The sequence below is a fragment of the Microplitis demolitor genome, chromosome 2 (genome assembly GCF_026212275.2).
Source record: "Microplitis demolitor isolate Queensland-Clemson2020A chromosome 2, iyMicDemo2.1a, whole genome shotgun sequence".
Lineage (NCBI taxonomy): Eukaryota > Metazoa > Arthropoda > Insecta > Hymenoptera > Braconidae > Microplitis > Microplitis demolitor.
The window spans coordinates 4,591,537-4,605,856 of record NC_068546.1 but is presented as its reverse complement, the minus strand read 5'-3'; the positions used below and the strand labels follow the sequence as shown (position 1 = coordinate 4,605,856).

At 23.8% G+C, this 14,320-nt stretch overlaps 2 protein-coding genes across 5 annotated transcripts; one reads left to right on the top strand and one right to left on the bottom strand.

The window, feature by feature from the left end:
• Positions 1-76: 76 nt before the first annotated feature.
• Positions 77-11,493, bottom strand: LOC103580199 (uncharacterized). The gene is made up of 5 exons (XM_008561871.2): positions 11,400-11,493; positions 2,433-2,582; positions 2,188-2,362; positions 1,650-1,926; positions 77-671 (listed from the first exon to the last, which is right to left on the bottom strand). Exons 2-5 carry the CDS (start codon positions 2,451-2,453, stop codon positions 128-130), a joined length of 1,017 nt encoding a protein of 338 aa, XP_008560093.2. The 5' UTR covers positions 2,454-2,582; positions 11,400-11,493; the 3' UTR covers positions 77-127.
• On the top strand, positions 4,504-14,116 carry LOC103580201 (endophilin-B1). Of its 4 annotated transcripts, XM_053743090.1 has the most exons (9): positions 4,504-4,660; positions 6,326-6,467; positions 6,542-6,670; positions 6,735-6,897; positions 6,976-7,039; positions 7,130-7,165; positions 8,243-8,433; positions 11,507-11,618; positions 13,928-14,116. In XM_053743090.1, exons 1-9 carry the CDS (start codon positions 4,598-4,600, stop codon positions 14,045-14,047), a joined length of 1,020 nt encoding a protein of 339 aa, XP_053599065.1. In that variant the 5' UTR covers positions 4,504-4,597; the 3' UTR covers positions 14,048-14,116. The 4 variants fall into 4 exon arrangements, with proteins under 4 accessions (XP_053599065.1, XP_053599066.1, XP_053599067.1 ...); XM_053743091.1 differs by lacking the exon at positions 7,130-7,165 and having other exon boundaries at positions 13,928-14,110; XM_053743092.1 differs by lacking the exons at positions 11,507-11,618; positions 13,928-14,116 and adding an exon at positions 9,127-9,609.
• The last annotated feature ends 204 nt before the right edge of the window (positions 14,117-14,320 follow it).

The following is a 14,320-nucleotide window of genomic DNA, read 5'->3' as shown; positions in this document are numbered from 1 at the left end:
ATAATAATAATTAGGATGTTCACATTAAATGTGATTGAAGATATCAATAAAATAATAAAATAAAATGCTAAATGTGTATGACTTTTGAATAAAGACAATCAATAAAACAAACAAATCAATGTAAATATTAAGCTTCGTCGGTCAACAAAATTTTAAACTCGATTTTAATGTAATCGTAAATGTCATCGGCCAGCAAACGCCCGCAGTCAATGAAAAACTTCGGACTCCTTTGATCGCTGAGTAAAAAAACTTCGGAATATTTATTTTTGGTATCAGTTTTTATGGTCACGTGGACGTTAAATAATTTAAGGGTTTCCTTAATGGAGTCTGGTACGTCGGTTAGGAAAATAAGTTTTTTGAGAGATATACTTAGTAGACCCTGGTCGTATATTATTTTGGAGTAGAATAACTGGTGATAGCATTGTAGGAACATGTGCTCAGTGCTCGATTTGAATGACATTTTCTTCCAGAAGTCGGATATCACGATCGTCAGACCGTATCCGTTTGTTGGTTTTATGTGATGCTGATTTTCCAAGTGGCTTAATAATTCCAGAGACAATCCGCTCCATTTACAGGATTTTTCTTTTATTGGACAGAAGTTTTCGTTGTAATCACAAGTCGACTCGTGACTTTTACGTTTTTTGCTTTTTATGAGTTTGTCGCATCCATTGCTGCGAAAAGAAAATTTTTAAATAAAAGTTTTATGTGGATTTTTAAATTTTGAATTTAAATGTCGGTTCATCGAATTTTGAATGGAGATATCGATTTATGAAATCGAGATCAGTGTTTTCATTTTTTTTAATATTTACTAGATAATTTGAATTTCAAAATTTACTGAATCGATTCAAAAATCGAGATATCGATTTATTGAATCGATTATAATATCGAGATATCGATTTTTTTTACCGCAAATCAGTACTTCGATTTATAACTTTTTTTTTACTGATAAAGTTAAATTACAAATTTTTATGTATCGATTACAACATCGAGATATCGATTTATTGAATCGATTAAAATATCGATTTAATGAATCGCACGTCAGCACTTCGATATATGAATTTTTTTTTTACAGACAAATTTAAAATTACAAATTTTTATATATCGATTAAAATATTGAGATATCGATTTATTGAATCGAATAAAACATCGAGATATCGACTTAATGAATTGCTAATGAGGATTTCGATTTATGAATTTTTCTTTACTAATTAATTTAAAATTAAAAAATTTTAGTATATCGATTGAAAATCGAGATATCGATTCATTCAAAGTTCGAGTTATCGATTTACTGAATCAAACTTTCAGTATATCGATACATAAAAAAAATTTTTTCTCTGATGAATTTAAAAGTTTAAATTTCAATAATTCGATTAAAAATATCGATATCGATATATCGACTCAAACTTCGAGATATCGAAATTCAGTACTTCGATTTAAAATATTTTTTTTTTTCTTATGAAATTCTATCCCAGCAATTTACTGAAAATCGAGATATCGATTTATTGATTAAAAACAATCGATATATCGATTAGTTTAAAAATTTCAATAAATCCATGAAAAAATAACCTGCCGATTAAATTACCCGCCAATTTTCTATAAATTCAAAATAAATTTTTTAGATTAAAAAAAAAATCGATTTTTTTCCATACCTCAAATTTTTGCACGGCAACGCCAGCGAATTAATGAACTCTTCAAGATTTTTCTCACGTTTAGAAATCGTCGGATTCCGGCAGTACGGACAGTACCGTAATTTTGAAAAACAATCGACACAAACTATTTTATTACAAGTAATACATGAGTAAATCCGACGCAATTGCAATGATTCCAAACATATTTTACACAAACCATCGGTTATTATTTTATCCCGGAAACTTTTTTCCATCACATAATTTTCTTCGATCACTTCTCCATATCCATCATTCGTACCTACAAAAAAAATTTGATAATTAAATTAAAAACTTCACTTACTTTCAAAAAGAAAAATGATTTGAAAGTCAGCAGACAATTAGTAACTTTCGGATTTTCTTTAATCAAATCAATTATAAAAAAAAATAAAAAATAAAAATATGCACATGTAGAAAATTTAAAAAACTACAGGTGCAATTTTTCCAAATATTTTTTTTTTTCATAATTTATTGCTTAAAAAAAATCAAAAAATTATTAAACGTTGGCTAAAACTTTACTTACCCAGACAACTTAAGGGCACAAATGTATAAAAATTACAATTACTCTCACTAGAATTATTATTTTCCCCATAATTTTTTAAATTCGGTTCTGATTTTAATTTTCTCAATTTGAATTTTTCATCCTGCGTCAATTGCGTCAGCGAATTATTTTTTTTTAACTCTGACTTTTTGAAAAACTGAAAGAATTAAAACTTCTACTTAAAAAAAAAAATTATCAATTATTTATTTAACATTAATTATAATTACCGATAATAATTTTTCAAACATTTTCACTTTTTTTAGTATCAAAAAAAAATTTTAATGTAAATTTAAAAATTTTTAAAAATATTTAACGTCTGCGTCTGGTACGAACGTCTTGTCCCACCAGGAATTTTTTAAAAACTGACAAATCTTACCCTGCATGTTCACAAAATCCGTAACAAAAAAAAAAAAGGATCTCCAAGGATCCATGTGTCAACGTCAGGTTAAAAACTTTCTCTAAAAATATTTTCTATACCTCTAACGAAAACCTAGTATCTTATTTCCCAGAAAAACATCATGACATTAAGGAATTTTTCGAAGGTCTTAGTCCACTTTAACATCCGTGACTCATCAATTTAAAGCCGTTAAAAAAATATGATCCTTTGAATTTTTTTTTTTATTCGTTTCAATAATCTCATATATATTTATAAATATATAAAAACCAAGAATTAATTTTTCCCATTATATAATAATTATAATTAAATAAATGTCAAAATTACATTTATGTCACGAAATAATTTTTCCCGCGCTTTTTCGCGCATGCGCAAATCAAACCAACTACCAGCGCTTTGGCGGCAGAGTTTCAAAACAGGAGTAATCGATATCGTGGATTCAAAGAGAAATTTTTCATACAAAGGGACTAGTGTTAATAAATTAAAAGTAATAATTGTCAATTAAAAATAGTTAACAGCTGATAATTAATAATTATTAATTAATATTTTATTAATAATGGATTTTAATGTAAAAAAACTTATGAAAGATGGTGTCAGGACAGCATTTAATCGTGTGGTGCAGGTAATTTTTTTTAAATTTATTAATAATTATATTAAAAAATATATATTAAATATATATGTGTAGAACCATCAATTAAAAATAGTTTTTTTTTTATATATATTGATTATTAATTATTATAATTAATTTAAAAAATTATAAATTATTTTTCAAGATGGCAGCACTTAATTTTAATTTTTTTTTTTTTTTTTTTTTTTTTTTTTTTTTTTTTTCAATAAATAAAATACTGAGGAAAAAATGAAAATTTATAAAAAAAAATGCATGTGAAGAATTTAAAAAAATTTTATTGTTTATATTTTCAAAAACTTTTTTTTATGACAAGTAACCTGATAATTAGAAATGAGTGTGAAAATAGCAGATAATTTTCAAATTTTTTAAATCTTAGAATAAATGGATGAAGTGTAAGTAGAGTAAAAATACAAAAATACATATTCAAATAAATTCAAAATCCGTACACGCATTTTTTGACTTGTCTGCTATATTCACACTTATAATTGATATGATCCTGAAGTTGTCTATCACAAAAAAATGAAAATTAAAAATATGCACATGTAGAAAATTTAAAAAACTATAAGTGCAATTTTTTGAAATATTTTTTTTTTTTATAATTTGTCGTTTAAATAAAAATTCAAAAATTCTTAAACGTCGACTAACTTATGATACTAAGTTAGCAGACGATTAACAAGTTTCAAATTTATTTTTTAAATAGTTTCATCGAAGAAACTGAAAAAATAAAAAAATGCACATGTAGAAAATTCAAAAAACTATAAGTGCAATTTTTTTTAATATTTTTTTTTTTATAATTTGTCGTTTAAATAAAAATTCAAAAATTATTAAACGTCGACTAACTTATGATACTAAGTTAGCAGACGATTAACAAGTTTTAAATTTGTTTTTTAAATAATTTCATTGAAGAAACTAAAAAAATTAAAAAATGCACATGTAGAAAATTTTAAAAACTATAAGTGCAATTTTTTTGAGTATTTTTTTTTGTATGATTTGTTGATTTAAAAAATTTTTAATTGAAAACAATAAAATTTTTAAATATTTGCTGTCAAAATTTTTTATTTTTTTAACTAGTTTATAATAATAATAATAGTAGTAATAATAATAATAATAATAATAATAATAATAATAATAATAATAATAATAAATTGAATTTTTTGACACTAGCGCCACTAGTGACTAATAGTATGAATTAATAATTGATAGAAAAATAAATTACTATAGTCTAAAGCTATAGTACTATAGATATTTATTACGTTTATAAATATTGTTATTATTATTCGTTGGTGTGTATCATATTTTATAGATTAGTCACTCGTTTTTATTTATTCGCGCAAATAAATTTAAAATTAATAGTAAATACTCAACAAAAAATGGATTTCAATGTTAAAAAATTAGTTAAAGATGCTGGTGCTGCACTTAGTCGTGTTGTACAGGTATTTCTTATTACTATTTATTTATTTATTTATTTAAAAAAAGTTAATTTTTTAATGGTTATGAAGTCCATTGATATTTTTATGGCTTCGTTATTAAATTTTTATCATTATTCTACAATAGTAAAGTTAGCGGACGACAATTTTTAAAACTTCCAAATAATAATTCAAAAATGTTTATAAAATAAAAATAAAAAAATACATGTTTTGATAATTCACAATCCAGTACATGAATTTTAAAAAATTTTTTTATTTCAATTGTTTAATTTTTTTTTATGTAGTTGAAAAATTGTATGTCTGCTACAAAAATTTTAATAGTAAGAGTTAGTTAATTATTTATCAGCTAAATGTTTAATTAAAGTAATGAGGTTAAGATAATTGACCTCATAATAATAATAATTAATATTATTATTATTTGTTAAGATTTCATAACATGAAATTTAAATTTGAATTAAAAATAATAGAAATTATAATTTTTTTTTTAAATCAAGGGATAGAATTGTTGTAGTAAATTTAATTGTAAATTTTTTTTCACGCAACTGCAATAAATTTTTGATAGTTTAGATAAAATTTTAATTACAGTTGTAGGAAATTCATAATTGGGACAAGTCTATTATTATTTTCTATTTTTTTCTTTTTATATAAAATACTGAGTAAATTATGATATGATACTGAAGTTAGCTGACGTTTAATAATTTTTTGATTTCTTTTTTTTTTCCGATAAATTATAAAAAAAAACATATTTGAAAAAATTGCATATGTAGTTTTTTAAATTTTCTAAATGTGCATATTTTTAGTTTTTGTTTTTTTGTAATTGATTTAGAGAAAAAAAAATCCGAAAATTACTAATTGTCTGCTAATTTCAAAATCATAATTATGATTCCTAAGTAAGCTGTCTAATAATTTTCATATTTATTTAAAAACTGCAAATTATAAAAAAATAAATATTTTAAAAAATTGCACCCATAGATTTTCTAATTTTCTACATGTGCATTTTTTTTTTTTTTTTTTTTTTTTTTTTTTTTTTTTTTGTAAATTTCGAAGTAGGTAACGGATAGTAGTAATATTAAATTTATTATTTTAATATAAATGGCCGGTTCAAGTCTACACTATTGATTTTTACGTAAAACTTTGTAACTTGTTTTATTAGAAATTCAATGGTCTACTAAAAAGTTTGTTTATAAGTAAATCCGATAGTTTCAAAGATATTTTACTCCAAAGTTTATAAAAAATTGTAACACCTGCTACTTGAATATAAAAATTGAAATTGTAATTACTCATCAATTATCGACTTTATGTAAAAATTCACTATAATCTTTTTTATAGGAAATTTAATTCTCTACAAAAAAGGTCCTTACAACTTTTGTCCTAAATCCCATAATTCCCAAGATATCATAATTTTAAAAAATCCCTTATAAATTTTCACTAAATTCCATAAAAATCCAAATTAATATTTTTAAAATCAAAATTACTCATCAACTATGGACTTTATATGAAAATTCATAAGAATCTTTTTTATAGGAAATTTAAAGCCCTACAAAAAAGGTCCTTACAACTTTTGTCCTAAATCCAATAGTTTCAAAGATATTTAAATTTATAGTGAACCCTAAAAAATTTTACCAATCACAAGTTTAAAAAAATATAAATAATAGTTATATTTAAAATTAGTTAACAGAAGAAACACTCGGTACATCTGAAAAAACAGAGCTCGATGCACATTTCGAGCATTTATCAGAACGAGCCAACACCACTAAAATGTGGACCGAAAAAATCCTTCGCGATATGGAAGCCATGCTCACTCCAAATCCCGGTAATTATCTTTAATTATTATTACTAATTATCCTACAGACAACAAATAAAATAAAATATAATTTCTAATAACAGGTAATAGAATCGAAGATTTTTTTTATGAAAAAATTGATAAGAAAAAACCAAATCGCCTCAGTAATTTGGAGTACGTTGGCATTGATATGATTGAAGCAGGAAATGAATTCGGTTCTGGAGTTGCTTATGGTAAATAAATTATTTTATTATCTATATATATATATATAATAAAAAAAAATGACTTATTTTTTAGGCAGTGCCTTAATAAAAGTTGGACAATGCCAACAAAAATTGGGTCAAATAGAACGTGATTTTATTGGTACGGCAGCTAATTGTTATATTCAACCTTTAAGAAAATTTCTTGATGGTGAAATGAAGACAGTTAGCAAAGAAATGCATATTTTAGAAAGCAAAAGGTTTTTTTTCTTTTTAATAAATTTATTTTAATTTGAATTTTTGCATAATTAATTAATTAATTATAAATTATATTTTAGACTTGACTTGGACGCTTGTAAAAATCGTGTAAGGAAAGCAAGAAGTATGATTGGACAACAGAGTGTAAGTTGATTATAAATATGATTAATTAATTAATTGGTAATTAGTAATTTAATTATAGTATATAATTATTTTTAAATGCTGCTCTAATAGGACTCTGGTGTATCACCAGAAGTTTTACTTGATCAGGTATTGAAATTCATAAAAAAATATTTTTATTTTTGTCAAACGGTTTAGTTTTATTTGTCCATTCGCATCAGTACTAGTCATTAAATTTTTTATTAAAAGGGAGGGAAATGTACGCGTGGCATTGATTTTTAAAATTGCGCGGGCGAATTTTAAAAATAATGAAAAGATAAGATAAATATTTTTTAAGGGGTAAATTGATCGTGATTGGAATTAAAAAATTTATAATTTACCAGAAATTTTATTTAACTTTATTTTAAAAATAATAAATTGTTTTATAAATTCTTAATAAGCTGGGGTAAGATGGCGGCCAAAGAAAATGGCCTGAAATGGTTTGTTTGGTTAAAAATATTATTATTTTTGTGAGGCTGGTTGTTGTTATTTAATTTATTAGACATAAAAATAAAAACTCGAGCAGATTATTTGTTTGTTTAGTCTTTAAATAACCGTAAGTCATTTATATATACGACCATCAAACCTTTTCTATTTTAAATATTATTTTTTTCTTTGGACTTTGCCGAGTTATTATTTAGCTGGAGAATAAAACTAAAATTTATTTGATAAGTTATTTGATAAATTGCTCATAGGCTTTAATTCTACAATAAAATTATATTTTAAAATCTCATTAAAAATAATTATAAATATAAATTTATTTTCTCTGTAACTTTTCCAACTGGCTTTGGTCTCTCTTACGTTCATTTTTATTGTTTTTTTAACTTTTTTTTAAGTCAAATAACATTTGAAATAATTAACTGGGATTAAATCGTTAACCTAATTAATAACAACGATACTTTTATTTAATTTGTCTAATTTAAATTCGTCAAGTATAAAATAAGTCGTTCATATTTTATTATTATTTTAAATTCTCTTATGATTTATTATTTTTTCCAGCCTTCAGCTCTAGCTTATTTTGTTGTCTACCCAAAGAACATTGCCCTTTTGCTTTTAATTATTATTTTTAATTTTCGTTTAAATAGTCGAGAATCTAAAACGTGGCAAAAATTTTACTGCCTCTTTGGTATTAAGGCCGCAATATTGTAAAATATAAATACTAATTATAACGTTTTTAAACTAAACTAGGCAGAGAGGGAGCTGAGAATTGCACAATCAGAGTTCGATAGACAAGCAGAGATAACAAAACTATTGTTAGAAGGCGTCGCGAGCTCACAAGCTGGACATTTGCGTTGCCTCCATGAATTCGTAGAAGCCCAAGCCCGTCATTATGCTCAATGTCATGCAATAATGCAAGAACTGCAACGCGAATTAGCTGGGTAAGTTCATCACCTCTCAGTACCCATAAATATTTATTTATTATTTTAAATTTATCCAAATAAAGACATATATTTTTATAAACAATAAAGCACTTTTTAGACTTCATTAAAGCATTTTTAAATAAAACAAACGTAGAAAATGTATTTACTTTTTTTTTACAAGCTATCCAACTCTCGATTGGTGATTTAAGTGAGTAATGATTTGCTGATGCATCCTTAACTCATTGTTTTTTTTTTACGTATTATGTATTTAATAAAAGAGATGCTTAGCGTCATTACTCATTTTTCTAGCAATCAATAAATTTATTTATTTATTAATTAATCTTATAATTTGTATGCTTGGTATTAATTATTGTTGCGCTTCCGTAGTTGCTTTAATGCATAAACTGTTTAATTTATGTCGAAGGTAGATTGGAGCCTAAGTAATTCACTAGGAATTTACATAAATCAGTAATTAAATTTTATTAATTATTGACATTAATGAACTACTTGATTATTTTTTCATGAAAATCTTTTTTACGGCTAGTTTTTCGAACCGGGTTTAAATTATTACTGCTGGTATATCTAACTGTTATTAATTTATAGATATACTAACAATATAAATTGAAAACCCAGTTTGAAAAAAAGTATAGATTTATACATAATATAAAATAGATGAATATTATCCATTGGAAAATCCACGTGGGCTTACAGGGCACGTCAACCGAGTCCTCTTCTAAGAGTCAACAGTGAAGACGTCATTGAATTAACTCCTTCATCAACAAACACACAAAATTCGCCTAGCCAACAGTCAATAACATCAAATTATGTAACAGCGACTTTTGAAACAGACGATTCTTCAAAAGTATAAAAAAAATATCGTAACAATATCTCCGATCGTATGGAAAAAAAAAATAATTGTCTCTTATCACTAGGGATAAGGTTTTTGTCTTGATTTCGAAATGAATGGTTTAATTGTTTAATATTACCGCGAAAATATTGGTTTTATCAGAAAAATTTTCAAACAAAAGTTGTAGGAAATTTAATTTTCTGAAAAAAATGTCTCTTATGATTTTTCTATGCGACCAATATTTTCACCGCAATTTCAAAATTAAGATTAATAATGAATGATTCAAATTTCTGACAATTATGAAAATCTTAATTTTGAAATTACGGCTTTCTCATTAGCCCTATCGAAAAATTATAAGAGACATTTTTTTTATAAAATTAAATTTGAAACAAGTTTTGTTTAAAAAATTTTTTGATACAACCAATATTTTCACCGCAATTTCAAAATTAAGATTCATAATGAATGATTCAAATTTTTGATAATTATGAAAATCTTAATTTTGAAATTACGGCTTTCTTATTAGTCCTACGAGAAAATTATAATAGACATTTTTTTTAGGAAATTAAATTTGGAACCACTTTTGTTCTAAAAATTTTTTTATAAGACCAATATTTCCGCCATAATATCAAAAATTGGACAGCATTAACTATTGTTATTTTTAAATCAAAACAAAAATCCTGGCTCTACTTATCACTCAACGAATTTAAATCTCTATTTATTAAATTTTAATTTAAATAAACGCTCATAGTCAATTAATCTTGTCAACACAATTAATTACCTAGATAATTAAATAATTAAAAGCTGAATAAATAAATACATAAATTTATTATCAAACGCTAATATAGGCTTTAATATTCCGTCGTAATTGTTATTGTTGTTATTTAATTATAATTATAATTATATTAATTACTCAATAAATAAATAAATATTAATGATTATTACATATTTATATACTAGCTCATTAGTTTTAATGAAATCCCATAGAGTTAATTAATGGTGTTGGATTATGCATGTTAATTGTTAACAGTTTTTTTTATTTTTTAATTCTGTGCTTTAATTGAAGTCTAAAAAAATGTTTTATTTTTTTTTATATTAATATTTTTGTATATTAAATATTTATTGTGTCTGTTGTGTGTTAGAGGGTTAAAAATATTTTAATTAATTTTTTTTTCTCTTTAAAAATTGCAGGGAAAATTGATAGAAAATTTTATTTTAATATTTTAATTAATTAAGTTTTATGTTACAATTAATTTGAAACTGACGTACCCCCACCTTTTTTTACTAGACATCAATTATTTTTTTTTTTTATAGAAATTTGAAAATTTAAATTTGAAAGTTATAAAAAAATTTTAATTATGGCTTAATTAGTGCAGATATGAGAAAAATGTGTAGAGACAATTTAGTAGCTTATTAAATTCTCTAAAAAAAAGTTAATATCATTTACTGCGTAAATTTAATAATTAAAGAGTTAAAGCATAATAATTAAAGGTGACTTTTAATTAAAAAATTTGATTTTATTCTTTGATTTGATATTCTGTCTAAACTATCGAAGATATCATAAAAATCATAAGGAACATTTTTGTAGGAAATTAAATTCGCTACAAAAAAGGTCCTTATCACTAATCACTTAAATTCATTATTTTAAGAGTTATAGATAATTAAATAAAATATTTAATTCCTATTTAAATATCACTGATTTTCTCTTCATATTTTGAAATTTAAATTTCTGCTAAACTATTGAAGATATCACAAAAATCATAAGGAACATTTCTGTAGGGAATGAAATTCTCTACAAAAAAGTTCCTTATCACTAATCACTTAAATCCATTATTTTAAGAGTTATAGATAATTTAATTAAATATTAAACTCCAATTTAAATATTACTGATTTCCTCTTTACATTTTAAAATTTTAATTTCTGCTAAACTATTAAGGATACGGCAAAAACTCTCCAATACAATTTTATAGAGCATGAAATCCTCTACAAAAAAGATATCTATAAATTATTACGTAAAATCAATAGTTTACACAAAATTTCAATTTTAAAGTCCAAAAAATTATTTTATTACTCTATTAATAAAATTTTCTTTTTTTTTTAATTGACCATCACACTGATGCGCAACAGCAAAAATTATTACCCAACTCATATTACTAAATTTTTTTTTTTAAATTACACATGCCAGAATTAATGTCTTTATTTTTTTATTTCCTCTCATTATTTATTTATTTATTATTTTTTATCTAGAACTAATCAACAAAATTCCGAGACAGTAAATAATAGCGATCAAGAAAAAGCTCGCGTTGTTTGTGATTACGAAGCACGAGATCCAAGTGAACTAAATCTTATGAAGGATGAGGTAAATAAATTTGAAATTTAAACGCCTGACAATTTTGTTTTATATTTTATATTTTATTATTTTAATTTAATTTATAATTTTTTTTACTAAAAAAAATATTTTTCACTCTTTCAAATTTTATTATCATTATTAATATTAATTACTCATTATTCATTAAATTCTTGGTAATAATTTTTTTACACATAAGTATTCTATGAACAGTTATCTTTTTTACTTGCATTAAAAATTATAAATAAAAAAAAAAAAAAAAAAAAAAAATGATAATTAAGCTGGCGTTAAATACTTACACTCAATAGAATAATTATTTTTTTACTTGTAAATTTTACTATTAAAATTAACTAATAATTAACTTCTTTAACTCTTATCTATGATATAAAATTTATTATATTGTACGCATGTATATTTTTTTTTTTTTAATAAATATATATTGTACTTTAAGTTTGCTTGTATTATTTTTAATTTACAATTTTAAGTATTGCCGTAGATGTAAATAGTTAGAGATTTTATTATTATATGAGATTAATTTTATTTATTGCAATAAATAAAAATATGTATAATTTTTAATTTTGTTTTTATTTTCCTTTCATTATTTTTTTTTCATGCTTTAGATTAAGATCATAGTTAAAAATTGTTGCAAATTTTTTTTTTTATGATACCAGGATCAAAACTTGAAGTTTCAGTGTTTCTACAGCCAGTTGAAAGAAGAATTTCAGTTCGATGCTGCGAATGAAAATTAGCAAATGCGTAAATTGTGAATGCAGTCAGCGACAGAAACGAACTTGTTTTGTCCCTGGGAAGAAACAAATGATTTTTCTGCCCGCTGACTGAAGGCTTTTGGAATTTAAACTCTGATACTTGTAATTTGTTTAAGGGGAAGCTGGTCTGAGACGAAAAAAAGAGGATATTTTTGTGATTTTTTTTTCAGAGTAGCTTCTTCATTAAAATTTTCAAAATTCGTGACATTATTAAGCGACATTCCAAGAATATTCTGCTAAATTTTCGGAAAAAAATATTTAAAAATAAGCCAGTGGTAGTGGGGAGAGACGAGTCAAAAAAAAGTCTCTATGCCGTAGGCAGAATAACTCATGACTGCCTCATCTGAAATAAAAAAACCAAAAAAATTTCTTTAGAACACAAGTTTATCTTAGATTTGAACGAAGGATTTTTTTTTCAATAACTACTTTTTTTTTAATTAAACAAAAGGAGCAATTTTTGGGAAAAATCATAGTTTTTTTATTGCACCTTTACCAAAAATTCAAAAATGAATATTTTGTTTATTCCTTCGTTCAGATCCAAGATAAACTTGTGTTCTAAAGAAATCTTTTTGATTGTTTAATTTCAGATGAGACAGTCATGGGTTATCCTGCCTCCGGCATGGAAACTTTTTTTTAAGTGACTCGTCTCTCCCCACTACCACTGGCTCATTTTTTAATATTTTTTTCCGAAAATTTAGCAAAATATTCTTGGAATGTTGCTTAATAATGTCTGAAATTTCAAGAATGTTAACAAAGACGGAACTCTGAAAAAAAAAATCACAAATATATCCTCTTTTTTTTGTCTCCAGACCAGCTTTCCCCTTCATAGTAATTTCAGAGCATTAATTTTATTTTCGTAAATGACAGTTCTGACTGTGATTAAGTTTTATAAAAATTAGTGTCAATAATACATAGTATTTATAGTTTCTGTATAACTATAAATTGCAAATGACAATTTACACTTACGCTAATAGTTGATAACACCATTGGTCTTAAGTTGACTTGTTTCCGATTGGCTGCCGACACTGAAACTTTAAGTTCCAATGCAGGTAATCATGAAAAATATTCTGTGTAACTCAGGATGAAACAAAATTTTAGACTGCGGGTGATGTCAGTCAACTTCACCCTGGTCTGAAATCGTTTTGTTTCATCCCTTGTCACATAATGTACTATTAAATTTTTTGTTTTGAATTTATTGAAATAATTTATTATCATTATTATTATTATTATTATTATTATTATTATTATTATTATTATTATTATTATTATTATTATTATTATTATTATTATTATTATTATTATTATTAATATTTAGAAAAAATAACAAATAGTTCAATTCAAAAAAAAAAAAATTCTGTTAAAAATTAAATTTTACAAAAAAAATTGACATTATTAAAAAATTACAATAACTATAATTTTTATAAATAATCAATTGTATGCAAAATTAAATAACCTAGAATTTTTTTTTTTAGTTTTTTTTTTGCTAAAAATTATGTTGTTTAAATGAATAATTTAAAGACAAATTTTAGTTTTAATAAAAAAAATGTATTTTAGGTAATTTGTGTAACTTCGATAGCAGGAGATGAAGATTACGTTATGGGACATAGAGGATTGCAACATGGAAAAGTACCTAAAGCATTTGTTGAAATAATATCATTTAATATGTTTAATTAAAATCTATATAATTGTTATTCTAAACTTAAAACATTCCTTTAGTAAAAATAAGAAATAAATTTAAAATGTTCAATAAATTACACTTAAGGCCTGAAATATTAAATCTACAGCAAAAATTCATTGCGATATATTTTTGTCTCGTAATATATTGTAAATAATTTTAGCTACATATATCTTCTTAAATATATACAGATATATAAATTAAATAGAATTGAAATCTTAAAAATGTTGAATATCATTAATTGTTAAATTATTTAAATGATCATATCTCGT

What these genes read in the sequence shown, in the direction of transcription:
- LOC103580199 (XM_008561871.2), bottom strand. Translation starts at nt 2,453, where the DNA reads ATGTTTGAAAAATTATTATCG. An exon ending in TGTGCCCTTAAGTTGTCTGG is followed by an intron (nt 1,927 to 2,187) that starts GTAAGTAAAGTT and finishes TTTTTTTTGTAG; the next exon opens with GTACGAATGATGGATATGGA. An exon ending in TTGCCGTGCAAAAATTTGAG is followed by an intron (nt 672 to 1,649) that starts GTATGGAAAAAA and finishes TTCTTTTCGCAG; the next exon opens with CAATGGATGCGACAAACTCA.
- LOC103580201 (XM_053743090.1), top strand. Translation starts at nt 4,598, where the DNA reads ATGGATTTCAATGTTAAAAAATTAGTTAAAGATGCTGGTGCTGCACTT. An exon ending in CATATTTTAGAAAGCAAAAG is followed by an intron (nt 6,898 to 6,975) that starts GTTTTTTTTCTT and finishes ATTATATTTTAG; the next exon opens with ACTTGACTTGGACGCTTGTA. An exon ending in GTATGATTGGACAACAGAGT is followed by an intron (nt 7,040 to 7,129) that starts GTAAGTTGATTA and finishes CTGCTCTAATAG; the next exon opens with GACTCTGGTGTATCACCAGA.